General features: G+C 39.4%; 1 protein-coding gene across 1 annotated transcript; it reads right to left on the bottom strand.

Moving 5' to 3' along the window:
* Nucleotides 1-748: 748 nt before the first annotated feature.
* On the bottom strand, nucleotides 749-13,440 carry nploc4 (NPL4 homolog, ubiquitin recognition factor). The gene is made up of 17 exons (XM_005805365.2): nucleotides 13,272-13,440; nucleotides 12,558-12,638; nucleotides 7,895-8,004; nucleotides 7,130-7,375; nucleotides 6,785-6,833; nucleotides 6,601-6,695; nucleotides 6,389-6,512; nucleotides 5,515-5,694; nucleotides 5,346-5,432; nucleotides 4,798-4,869; nucleotides 4,580-4,706; nucleotides 3,322-3,482; nucleotides 3,132-3,203; nucleotides 2,936-3,028; nucleotides 2,707-2,823; nucleotides 2,335-2,437; nucleotides 749-1,328 (listed from the first exon to the last, which is right to left on the bottom strand). Exons 1-17 carry the CDS (start codon nucleotides 13,284-13,286, stop codon nucleotides 1,168-1,170), a joined length of 1,893 nt encoding a protein of 630 aa, XP_005805422.1. The 5' UTR covers nucleotides 13,287-13,440; the 3' UTR covers nucleotides 749-1,167.
* Between the last annotated feature and the right edge of the window lie 463 nt (nucleotides 13,441-13,903).

The raw sequence follows: 13,903 nt of genomic DNA, 5'->3' as shown, positions 1-13,903 counted from the left end.
GAAAAGTTTAGTTTTTCTTTAGAGAAGCATCCTTTGATAGCTCTGACGTATAACTGATTGAGAGGCCTTTTGGTGCCATTTAATGTTTTAATTTTATGGTTTGATTTCCCGGCAGTCTCCTGAAGGTTTGTTGTTGGAAGAAGACTCGGTAGTTTTCAAACGCCGGTGTTTCTTGACCATCACGATCCATCTTGTAAATTTACACCCGAGACAATAGTTTCAGGTCTTCCCTCCTCTGGAGGAAAGTCTTTGAAGTCTCTGTGATGGTTAGAAACCTTCAGGGGTCAATCAGAGGAACAGGGGTCACGTTCAGCACCAGCTGGAGCATAAAAGCAAAGAAGAGGAGGAGGCTCTAATAGGGAGGTGAGCACCAGTTGTTTCTAGAGCACCCCATAGCATATGGAAATGAAATTAGAACAACCGATTGAATAAGCTACATCTTCTGCTGCTCAAGTTCAAAACCAATACATTTAAAATGAACCGGATCTGCCTTCTGCAATCATGGGAGGCTGCTTCTTTAAACTGGGGACTAAATTTAACACAAAAAAATTATAAAACTCTGAGCTGTAAACTGGGGTTTACCCAGCAGCTTAGAGCCTGATGAGGTCGGAGCTTTGAGGAGTGATTGTACTGTAAAGGGCTTTCCAGAGACCAAGAGCTGTAAAAGTGTCCGATCAGAAGAATCAAAGTTTAAGTTACACGCTACTATCTGGTAATAAAAAAAGAAACTCAATTAAATAACAGCATCATCCATCAAAGGTATTTATACACAGCAAGATTTTCCAGAAGTCACTGTGAGAGCAAAAAGAGGGTAAGGGGGGGCACTGATGTGAAGAAAGATCTGAAAGTTGGGGTCTTTGCTGTCCTCCTGAGTCACAGCAGGTTTTATTTGAGTTATTAGGGGAAATATTTAACAGTTTAGGCCCAAAACAGATGAGAGCTGCTGAAAAGAGGGATAATAACAAACAAGATTAAATCATGTCTGGTTCAATTTTTCTTTTTTTCAGATTTGTGGATTTAAACAAGTGCATCCTTCTGCGCCTTCAGCAACCAGGGGAAGACCGAGGCGTCACTGCGAGTTGGACAAAATAACGAAGGAGGGGTCTGAATCTTGCAACTGGATCTGGTGAAGTTAGGACGTTCAGGGTGGAAGTTCTGTGGAGGGTCTTAACTGCGGGGCAGGCTGCAGATTTCACAGTGCTCTGTGCCGGGCTGGTTCATGAAGGTGCAGTGGAGGCAGGACCACATGGCTGAGGAGGACGCCGGCGCCGCGGGGCCGCCCATGGCTTCGTAACCCAGAGAGCTGGACGGCTGCCCGCCCACCGTGCCTGAGGAGGGCAGGAACAGGTTACCATGACGATACCATGGCGCAGAGTTTGCAGGGCATCAATGAGTAAGCGTCAATTGAATTTTAAGCCAGGAAAAGTAACGTTTATAAAAATATGCTGAAAGAACAGCAACAATTTAAACTGTAATAATGTTGCAGTAGTTATGGGGTTTGCACACTTTTCCCAACGTAAAATTCAAGCACTTTCAAGGTAAGTTTTCAAACCTTTCCAGCACCACACTTTAGAAATAAAATAATACAAATGATCTAAAAAAAAAACAAAAACCGACAGTTTCAATTCACTATTATATGGTATCATCCATCACTGTTACTAGCCTTGTGATAGTATCTACATTCTACAGCAGGGACAAGGTAAGATTAAAATATAGTAACATTTTATGTTTTAAAACGTCTCTCTACATTGTTAAAGATCAAAACAAACTTAATCAAAAATCCCCTGATTTCTATAATGTTACTTAATGTATAAATTTAAGATAACCTTTTATTTAATTGAGCCAGTAGGAATTAAATGCTTAAACTCAATATGGAAAGAAAGTCATACACAAAATAAAATCTCAAAAAAAATCTACTTGCTACGTTTTCTAGAATTTATAAAAATAGAAATAATTTTGATAATTGCTACTGACCTAAAAGCAAGACAAGTTTGGTCTGATTTAACTTCAGACAGCAAGACAAAAATGTGTCTGTCTTTTCATTAGGCGTATGTAAAGATTTGGTTTCAACTATAAATAACGTTGACCAAATTTATATGCTAGTTTTAGTGAAACTATAGGTTACACTTTATAACAAAAATGTGCAGTTTGAATAATAAGCACTTTCAAGGACTTTATACAGAAACCAAACACTTTCCAAACCTTGAAAACACTTAATTGAAACTCAAACATTTTTAAGAGATTTCAAGCCATATGAACAGTGAATTTAACATAAAAAAAAAGAATGAGTAGAAGAGAAAAGAAACATATTTAGTAAATGTTAATGCAACTTACTGCAAAGCTGCTCTATGGTGGCCCACTGCTCAGACTTCTTCCAGGTCTGTGCCAGCTCCTCATTGGACGTCTTCACTGCGTCCAGAAGAAGGCCAATACTGTCCTGCAATAAAGATAAAAGAAACTCATCTCCAGTGATTCAGAACACCAGAAAAAAGAGTTTTATGTTCTTCTCTTTGAGTTTCCAACAGGAAATGCAAATGTGATAAAACGTTTTACTGCATGTTTTCCAAAAGTTTTTCCAAATTACCCCAAAGATGCTAATGGGGTTTATTTCCAGATGCGAGGAAAATCTGGCTTCAACCAAGCCCCACGTCACAAAATAAAAACAGCTGGAAAACGGGAAGAGTGGGCTTTGGAGCATCGACTCACCCTCAGAGGCATGACTTCGTTGGTGACGAGGAAGAGGAGCAGATGGAAGTCTGACACGATATCCAGGAATGACGCGGAGGAGCACTGGGACAGGTACGTGGCTAAACTGTGAAAATCCTGCAAGCAAACATTCAAATTCACTAAGAAGTTTCCTTCTAGGGCTTTTGAACCTTTCATGAGATGAAGTCACCAGACATCAGAACTGGCTGAGAAAGCAGAAAGCACTCACTTGTGTCTCTCCAAGGATGTCGCGGTTTTCAATTGGGAAGCGTTGTGTGGAGGTGAAGGTGTACTGAGGGTCCTTTGGGAAAGTTGTGGTTATCTAAAGAAAATATGTTTATTTAAACCATGTCAAAGACATGCAGTAATACACATAAAACAATAACACAAACACAAAGTGAGAAACAGAAAAGTGTCAAACTCACATCTATGATAAGGTACTCAACAGGAAGAGGTCGCGCTAGAAACGTGACATCGTTCCCAAATTTATCTTTGTCCTGTTGGGGGGGAAAAAAAGACAGAAAGATAAACGGAAACAAATTTACCATCTAAAATAAAACAAATCCTACCGCGTCTTCTGCAGTGGTTTGCTTGGCACCGATTAATGAGTCTCACCTTGTAGAAGACGTCTGGTACGTACTGCTCAGGGCTGGACTCCTTGGCGTAGCCGAGCTCAGGAGCGTCTTTGCAGGGCAGCAGACACTCGTCTCTCACCAGAGCCATGCACTGATTGGACACCTGGTAACCTTCAAAGTGGACCTGATTATCTGGACCACCTGCACACAGAACATGCATATAAAGAAAGGTCAATATTTTCAGAAGTGCTACCAAACATTTGTAATTCTCCTTACTCAAAACCACAAGATTCAAATTTCCTCAAAGCCAGTTTTATACAACAATTTTTTTTAATACAAGCAAAAAACACCAGACCAAAGCCAACATGTTGCAAAAAAGTTGTTCACTCTTCTGTCTAAAAGCTTTTCAGCTGTAACTTAGTAAAAAAAAAAAAGGCTTTGGATACAGAAAAAGAAGAAAATGTATACACATTGTATTACTATACACAAAATCTAGGTAATTATCACAATGCAGGTTTGTTCCCAGGGGTTCATTCAAACAGACGAGAGGAGCTCGCTGCTGGCTCTGGACTAACTTTATTCAGCATGTTTGAGTTAATTGTTTATTCTTTATCCATGAACAAAACACTGTAGTTCAAAGCTGTTGAAGGTTGATTTCTACTGGGGAAAGTAATTTGTTATTTTAAATTACTGTGCTCTTTTCAGGACATTTATTACTACTTTAACTTTCCGTGAACCATCAATCGTTAGCTTAGGAAAGGATCGGCTAAGCGAGTTTATAAAGCAAAACAGAGTAAGACTAAAAATGTGCCAAATACGTGAAACAATCGGAGCCAACTTTCAGCTTTTCTCAGCATAAAGGAGTAGCTAAAAGAGACCAAATGGAAAATGTTGCAGAGGGAGAAGTGACTCCAAAAGATAACAAAGTTACTCCACAGAAGGTTTAGAAATGTTTCTTAAAAAAAAAATATTTGAAAATTGATCTGCTCTGCTTGTTGAGTCATATCTAACAAGAAGAGTAAGAAACTGGGATGAGTAGTTTACATTTACACCATTTTCATGGCCATCAACATCAGTACTAAATGGTGAAATCATATTGCGTAAAATGATAAATAACAATCCATCTCTGACTGACCTAGCTTTAACGTTTCTATAACCTGTAATTAATTAGCAGCAATCCACATATTAAATTTTTTGTCATACTTAAATATCACAAAGTTGAAAAAAATGGTAGGATTTAAAAATTATTTACCACTATTTAAAGGAAAAGTTAAGACGATGAATAAAAATAATCTAACCTGTCGCAACAACGGTCACAAACTTGGATCCAAAGTACCCGTCTCGAGACAACCTGCAGGGGTTTGAGTATTGGTTCTGGAAATATCCGGACGTGATGCACTCCTCAGCGCTCAGGTAAAAGGAGTCCTGTCAGATGTATGAGAACATTTTGATCAAACAGGAATACAGCAGCATCAGTCAGACACTCAGACCACCTTTAACTTGGGCCCATTCTCACCTGGTTTCTTGTGTAGCGGACAGTTCCTATCCTTGTGTCCTCAGACAACAGATCAGTAAAGATCCAGCCCACCTACGAAACACAGAGGAAAAACTGTAACATTACCTTTGTTTTGGTAAACTAAACTAACAAAAGATATTCAGGTATGAAAATAATCACATTTCTGTTTCATTTTGACCAATATGTTACCAAACCATTCTCAATGTGTAGGTTCACAAACATGAAAAACTGACTCAAGTTATTGACGCAGACAAAAAACATCCACAGCTTCAGTCTATTAAGCTGCATAAAAATCCCTCATCCTCAGTGCATAAATTTAACTCACATTGTGTGCAGGAACTCTGAAATACAAAGGAGAAACATGTTGCAACTGCAGCTTCCCAACACATCATCAGGTTTACTGTTTGGAGGAATAAGCATGTGATTCAGCAGACTAAACTCTTCACTGTCTGAGACATCTTAACCCATTTAGAGAAAGCATAAAGGTGCCTTGAGCTCTGAGAGCAACACTTTCAGACACAGACCTGCTGCAGGAAAAACAGACCCACCTTGCAGAGCCCCAGTTTGGCAGCGATTTCATCTACAGCTGCAGCTTTGGGATCCTCCAACAGTTCCAAACTGTTCTGGGTCGCACTCTGAAACATAACAAAAGCAAAGTTAAACCTACTGAAAGGCAAATTAATATAATATGTAAGATTTATTGGGTGAGACTTTCACCTGTGGGGGCTCATAGATGGCCGCCACCTCAGCTCTGATGCCCAGCGGGATGTCTGTGTGCTCGGTGTACCGGCCGTATAGGTAGCCCATCCTCTGACTGCCTGTTTTCCTCCAGAAGTCCAGGAATCGGTCGGCGATGGTGTGGTTCTCAAACATGATGTTGTCTACATGTCTGTATTTCTGGAACAGACATTCAGAGAAGAGAGAATTGCTTTAAGGGCTGCATGTGGACTAGGGTTTAAATATTTGCCTAACATTATTTTAGAGCCTCTTGAAGGTTGGACCTAGTTTTATAATCTCTGAAGTAATGCCATCTTTATACACCCCTCACACTATTTGTATCTGCCCTGCGTTTACTGAGCATTGGAAGATGCTCTCCAGTATCAGCTTTCTATTTGCCAAACACTAGCAATCTGATCTTCAGTTATATCAGGCTTGTTTTGGTTGGGTGTGTTTTTTTTATTTCTGTTTTATTTATTGTTTTTTTGTTGTTGTGTTTTACTTTAAAATACCTTCCAGTTCCAGTGTGAAGAGCTCTGGGCAAAATCAAAAGTTTATTAGTCTTTAACATAGCAAACTTGCACTATTATGCCATCATCTATGTGTTACTTGAAAATGGTTTCAAAACAACAATATTATCATTTACTGAAACAATTTCTGGGACAATTTACCATCCAGTAAAATTTGTTACTGACAAATTTTACTGGATTACTCATGATTTTTTATGTGTCACAACTGTTACTGTATTTGATGCGTTGTTTGCAAACATTTAGATTTAACTAAACTTATAAGATTATTAAGCATCAGGTAACGAAAAGACCTGATCAAGACATCCAATAATGTGATCCCTTTGGCACTGGGTGGGGTGGCACACCTGTCTGTTCAGAGTGATGGCACTGGGCTGGCACTTGGTGCAGATCCCCTCAGGCCAGGGAGGATGACCCTCACATCCCGACTTTATCTTACAGCTGATGTTCTCCAAAGCTGCAAACTTCCCTCTGCGGGAAATCAGGACAGAGTTGGTCTCTCAAGTGGAGATCATGAACATTTCTGCTGGTAAAATGAAAAAAACAACAAACTTCTCACTTGTCAGCGCCACCGGTCAGCTTGCGAAGGTACGCGTGGAATGACATGTGCTTCACCGGTGGGTCGAGGTGGTTCAGGTAGTCTTCATCAAAAGGCTGGAAAAACAGAGACCGCATCCCTCAGGATTAGTCATGTTAACACTTGATCCCATCAGGTTCAGGGAACTGATATAGAATGAAATTACCTCTAGCGGTACACAGTGCACACATTTTCCAAGGGCACCATGACGACATCTGAAAGAAGAATCAGGATTTATGAATTTTCTCCATTTCTGCTTTTGGTTTTAATCAGAGGTGCCCAAAGTGGATCCTCCAGGGCCGGCATTCTGCATGTTTTAGTTCTCTCCCTAGTTTAACGCACCTGGATCCAATGATGGCTCGTTAGAAGGCCTAAGAAGAACACTGACATGCTGAAAAGGTTGTTGGTACCACCAGGGAGAGAACTAAAACCTGCAGGATGCCGGCTCTCGAGGACCCACTTTGGGCACCCCTGGTTTAAATATTCGCAGCCGGTCGGCTTTCGGTCTTACAGTTGTGGGTCTCTGTTCCTGTAGATCTTGCCGTCTTGTTTGGCCAGATACTGATCGATCTGATCCTCCTGTACCTGTGGTGCCGAGGAGGACCGAGGGATCAACGAGGACGAAGACGAGGACGAAAAAGAGGACGAGATGGATGGCAGGGATGACGATGTGTGTGGGGTCGCCGTGTCCATTACCTCCCCTGAAGAAGAAGAGGAGGAGGACGCAGAGGGGAACAGAAACAACATGTCCCCATGCCTGTAGTAAAAAAGGGATTAAACTTTGAAAGTGGTGAAGCATAAAAAAAACCCAGCAGCATTTTAAAACATTTTCCACAACATTCACAAATGTAATTTCATGATAAACAGTGGGTTCCTGTACTTTTTACTAACATGAAAATATAATAAAAGTAAAGTTTATCTGAAGATTACCATATAAACTCTACAAAACATTTAGAAAAGGAAACTAAATAGGGTTGCAGAATATATTAAACATATTCTGCAACCTCAATGTGCCAAACTCATGCTCATAAAATAGCCAGACCATTTTCATTTGGTTTAACTGCTACATTTTTAACTTTCTATTTATTCACGTGAACTCTGTTAGTTCTTGAAACCAAATGTATACTGATTGCACCGTTTTCTTCTGTAAAACAATTCAGAAGAAAAACAATCGTCAAATTTGTTAATGGTGGCATTTTAGAGGAGAAATCTTTCCATAACTTGAGCTGAGCTGAGAAACGCAAACTCTCGCGATCTTTAGTTTCCTTGAACTTACTTGATCTTTAGCAGGTTGAGGGATTTGTTCTGGGACAGAACCTCTCCGGTCTTGTTGCGGTTTATATAAACTGAGAACCCGTTGGAATTGAACCCAAACTCTTTGGCCACCTGTGGGAGACAATATCTGTTATTACATACACATAAAATGTTCACATTCTTGATGTCTCACTTTCTAAAACAGAGGCATCAAACTCATTTTCATTTTCGCCACATCAAGATCATGAATGACTCAAAGGGCCGGATGTGGCAGAATGTATTGATAAACCTACCCATTAATCTGTTAAAATATTAATAAATAACCATTCCTTAATTTGATGAGTACTTCCTAAAGTTAGAGAATATTGAAAATATTTTCACACTGATGTAATTTGGCAGAATGCGGATAAAAACAGCTCTGATTTCACTGATGATAAAACAATATTTAAAACCTAAATGTTATCTTCAGGGTTCTACGGATGCAGGCTTCTAGAAAGGGGTCTGGAAACCAAGAATCTTGACCCACAAGTATCTCTTTGAACCTACCACAACGGCTCTTAATACTTTTATGCACCTTGTAATGATATAGGATCAACGAATGTTTAAAATGTAGCTGCAATAACAAGGTTTTTCCTTCTTTATTGTGCAATAATTGCATTGAATTGAACGTTATTACATTGAATTTTTGTTTTTTAGGTTTTAAATTAGGAGGGGTTTTTCCCACAACATCTTCCACAAATATCGAGATCACACAGAAAAAAAAATTACTCAACCTTTTTTTAGGTAAGATAAGATTTATTTGTCATCGTCATCAACAGATTACAACGAGATTGAGATTTGCTCGACTCGAGTTAAGATGCAGGTTATGTGTATATACGTAATATACCAAGATAAAAAATAGAATAGTACAAAATGAGAAATAAACTTAGACATCACATTTTACTTTAATTTAAAACCCCCAAAAAGAAATAAAGTGTTTCTTTAAAAAATTACAACAAAATTAGATATTTATCTATATCTTTTTCACCCAACATTTTCTGGAAAACCTTGTTGCTGACTCTTGTTCTACAGTCTAGAGGGCCACATAAAAACATATGTTGTGCCAGATTTGGCCCCTGGGCTTTGAGTTTGACACATTCTACATGTTTTCCGAACAGTAATAAATCATTCCACTAGTTCAGTAAAGACTAAACATCAGCCACTCATTCAAAGCAGATTAGCAGAGAGCTTCCTGGGATGAGAGCCACTCAGCTGGTTAATAGTCGCTCCACTCTGACCCAATCAAACTACAGGAAACTCAGAGCGCAGGAGGGCCTGGTGTATATCCCATTACAGGTAGAACAGCAGAAAGTCAGGCAGAGGCCGACTGGATGATGATTATTTAGGAATTACTGAAGTCTGACAGCTGATGAACCTTTGACACTAAACCTTTTCTAAAAATCTAAAAATCATTTCAAGAAACACCCAAATTGACACTTTAAACTGTCCTAACATGTATTATGAGTTAATTAGAAGCTTTCACAATCAATTTGAATATCTTTACAAGAAAGTGTGCAAGGGGTTCAGTAGATGTCGAAGCTGCAGAACTGACACTGTCTCTGCTCTGCTTCACATTCACAGGTTCGGTTTTGTTTTATCTGGCAGCTGATCGGCAGAAATTGAAACCCGTTCCTCCCATCGATCTGAACGCTGCACCGTCCTGCTGCATCCCAGATACATGCATTTTTGATCAGGCGCTGCAGCAACCCTCTCCAACATCTTGATCTATTTTAGGTTTTACAAAACTAACGCTTCAAACGCAGCTATAATTATTCAACTAGGTGCTTTTGAGAGAAGTTTAAAAAAAGGAAAATGAGAAACGAGCAAACCCAGATTCAGGGCCAAATAAGTCATGTCTGAGTCATGTCTGAGCTAAAAAATAAAAAAAAAAAAAGCAAGAAAGAAAAAAAAAAGCCTGTCCAACCACTGTGATGAAGTGTGGAAATATTCAGCACACAGAGTGGAAATTTTTCCCCACAAGGTACTTGTCAGTACTGGAAGCCTGTAGAGCTCAGAGGAGCAGTGCAGGACAGACCTGCTACGAGGCTTCCTGCTTTAAGAAAAAACAACAACAACAACAAGCGAATACAAAAAATACCAGAAAAGAAAACAAGTGGAGTTTCTTCAATACTTTTTCTTTGTGGGGTTTTATCTTTGTGATAAAAATTAAATCTGTGTTTGCAAAAGACAATAAAAAAAGTAATTTGTGCAAGGACCACACCCGTTTACCATCTACTGAGGTTTTTAATTTTATCCAATCGCTAACATTTACCAGTGACATATGCATTACGCCAGTTTGATGCTATTAAAGCTTACAGAAAACTGCCTGCGCTGTAAAAAACCATCCTCCACTGTGAAGAGAGAGAAGTGCCGAGCCGAACAAGGCGGCTGTTAACGTTAAATCAATATTTGAGAGTGGGGCCAACACAGACTTAGCAGCTTCGTTCACTTTCTCTGCTGGCATTGCTAAAACTACAGACAGATTACAATTCCAAAGCAACGCAAAAAAAATCTACGTCATTGTTCAAAACTTCTTCTGTTTCCAGTTGGAATTCTACCAGCGGAAATTCACTACAATGGGAGAAAGTTCAGACGGAGCAGTGAAGGCAGATGAGAATCAAGTAGAATTGCGTGGGAAAGTCAAGGCCAGGCTACACGAGATCTGACTCTGTTGCTTACGTTATCGCCACCCGCTTTCTTAAGAAGGCTGAAAGCAACAGTCTCATCTGACAAAATAAACATTTGTTTACATTTCCAGCTAAACACAATCTGTTTGGATTAATGTTTCATACTGTGGGTTTAAAAAAAAAATCTTAAAAAGCTGGTTGCATCCTGTCACCAGGCTTTAGATCTTCGATTTGTCTTCCTTTAAACCTGACTATCATGTTAGAGTAGGATTTGAGTAAAACAAAAAGAGAACAGTTGCTGTACGTTTTCCCGACAAAATCCTCAAATCCTAACAAATCTTGTTAGCATTTTTCATATTTATGTAACATAACTGTAAAGAGATAATGCTTGGCATTTTCATCCTTGGAGAACTTCTTTAAGAATCGCCTTCTTAGTGCAAAAGTAACATAATAAGGTTTGATTATTTGTTATAAATTTAATTACACACATGGGAATAACAGCTCTGTAACAAGCTGATGAACATAACTTTTTAAATCATCCATCCATTTTCTAACACCCTTGTCCCTAGTGGGGTCAGGAGGTGCTGGTGCCTATCTCCAGCTAACGTTCGGGTGAGAGGCGGGGTACACCCTGGACAGGTCGCCAGTCTGTCACAGGGCAACACAGAGACAGACGGGACAGAAACCATGCACACACACACTCACACCTAGGGAGAATTTAGAGAGACCAATTAACCTGACCGTAATGTTGTGGACTGTGGGAGGAAGCCGGAGTACCCGGAGAGAACCCAAGCATGCACAGGGAGAACATGCAAACTGTGCAGAAAGACCCCGGGCCGGGAATCGACCCCAGGACGTTCTTGCTGCAAGGCAACAGCTCTACCAACTGCGCCACTGTGCAGCCCACTTTTCTTTTCTTTTAACTTTTTAAATTATATAGTTTAGAATACTTTTGCAGGTGTCGGTTCATGACGACGTCGGAGATGATTCATCACTGCTATGACCACCGACGATTCAACATGATTTTTTTTTTTTACCATCTACTCACAGTAAAATGTTCAATAATGTGATTATATGATCCCAATAAGTAATACCTATCAGCAGGAAGTTTCTCAGTTTCTATGATTTGATCAGTGATTATAATCTGTCATATTTTGGCCCAAACATTACTCAGACTCACAATCCGCAAATAAACTGTAATACAAATCCAGAATTTTCTGTTCATCTCTGTAAATAATTAACCAAAATGTTTTAACTGATGTACGACGGTAGAGTTAATGAAACTGAAATAGTTTATCAACCAGAATGAGCTGGTGAAAAGATGAACATTTTGCTTGGTTTTCTCTTTGTGTAGACAAACTGCTGTGTGATTCTGTGTGCTGTTGCATGTTAATGTTAAATACCTAGGTTTAAAATAGAAAACTCCCCTTTTAAAGCCAATGAAATTATCCATCATGCCTCTAGGTGATATGTGCATTGTGTAAATCAGCTGTGCTCCTGCCCCACTTGTTGCTGTGAAGTGGAACCTAAAAACGCCCACCCATTACTATCAATAAGGTCATGCTTAGAAACAAAACTATATTGCTTGTAAGTCACAAGCAGCATGTCCGCTAAAAAAACAGCTGCAAATAGCCCCGTTTATTAATTGTGTAATATCAGCTTTTTACACTCTGTATTATTTAATAAAGAGCAGAAAAGCTATATGCTACTAACTATGCTTACTTAAATCTTAATAAACGTAGCAAGTGTTCACTCTTGTGTTCAGGTCTACGTTTTGAATCGAAACAAATATTACAACAGCAACCCTGTTAAAAGTTGGATTCTTTTGCAGCAAAAGGAGTAATTGTAGTTTATGCTATAAATAAATGCAGTTTGATTGACTGGAAAGAAATGGAGGGTGGTTTAAAATCACACTGGCTTCATGTAAATGAGTAGAAACAAATAAGGGCTCATCTCTTTTTTGACTTGGAAGAGTAGAGCACACTACACATGTGATTGTTTTATATCTGCACTCTGTACCTTTTTCAGAAAAGTAGCCGCTGTCTCCCTCTTGGTGGAAGGGATTTTCTTCATCCCATCTGGGGACTGCACCCTGATTATCTGCATAATCAAACATAGAGGTTAATTCACTTATTGGTGCAATGTTGACTTTTAGAAAGCATCTGCAATTGTTTATGAACTAAAGCCCCCCCATGTCAGTTTGTCTCCCCTTGGTCGCCAATAAAGCATAGACTTTTCTCCCCCTCACTACACTGGAGTCACAACATTATGACTACAATGACAGTGCAAAAAAAAATGGCGTTAATACTACTAATGGCCATGAAACCACATGTTTGTCACAAACACGATATTGTCCTTAAATTTCACTACTTCTGTTTCTGCTCATGTGCGCTGGCTTAATTTAAACCAACAGATCAGTTAGCCTCTTCTAAATCCACAAGCAGATTCCTGCTAATGTACAACTAAAGGGGCTAAATACATAAAACTGTGACTCGTGTGTTTCTATTATATATATATAAGTATATAAGTATATATATATATATAAGTCTTTGAAGTTTTCATATAAACAGCGGTCATTTCTTTTACTCGGATGTACTAAGAGGAGCTAAGTTTAGGCAGTGAGCTGAGCAGGCCGCAGCCACTCTGTGCTAAGGTTAGCTGACGAAGCTAATTCTGCTGCCTCATCGCTCCGGACTCTAGCCGTTAAACGCACCAAGCCGTCCAGATACTTACAATGTTATCGCCCATGACGCCCGACTCGGAGCTCCAGGTGGACACCGCTGCGCTGCGACACGGTTACTGCAAAAGTCACGAAGCGTCACTGAATAACAGTCAGCGAAACTCCATCACAGAGCTCAAACACCGGTGTTACACACATAAGTGCCCGACGGTTTACGCCAAAACACAGCGTAGCTACGCTTCAGCCGCATCGACGATGCCGCCATCTTGAGCAGGGCAAGTTAGGGCAGTTTGATGACCTGCTAAATAGTCAGGCCATCATATTTGAACGTACATTATTTGTTTCTACTGTAATTAATGTAAAAGTGGAACATTTCTACACCTTTTCATGTCAAAAGTTGATGCTTTCCTGAGTCAAACTAAGTGCCTTTTTAGTCCATTCTTTAACCAAGACAATCTATTATTTTAATAAAGGAAAAAGTCTCAAAATATATTGAGTGTTTATTAAAAAAACATAAAACCATTTAAATAATTAAAATATATGACATTACAAATTAGCTATGGGATCAAAATCACACTTCTGCCACTTTTAGTTGAAGTCTTCGAACTAATTACTTATCAGACCATCGAAAAAATTCTAATAAAATACTTCCCCCCCCCCCCCCCCCCCACTAATCCATAATTAG

Source organism: Xiphophorus maculatus, chromosome 10 (assembly GCF_002775205.1).
Source record: "Xiphophorus maculatus strain JP 163 A chromosome 10, X_maculatus-5.0-male, whole genome shotgun sequence".
Classification (NCBI taxonomy): Eukaryota; Metazoa; Chordata; class Actinopteri; order Cyprinodontiformes; family Poeciliidae; genus Xiphophorus; species Xiphophorus maculatus.
Note: the sequence above shows the minus strand (reverse complement) of the source record. Positions and strands in the feature narration are given on the sequence as shown.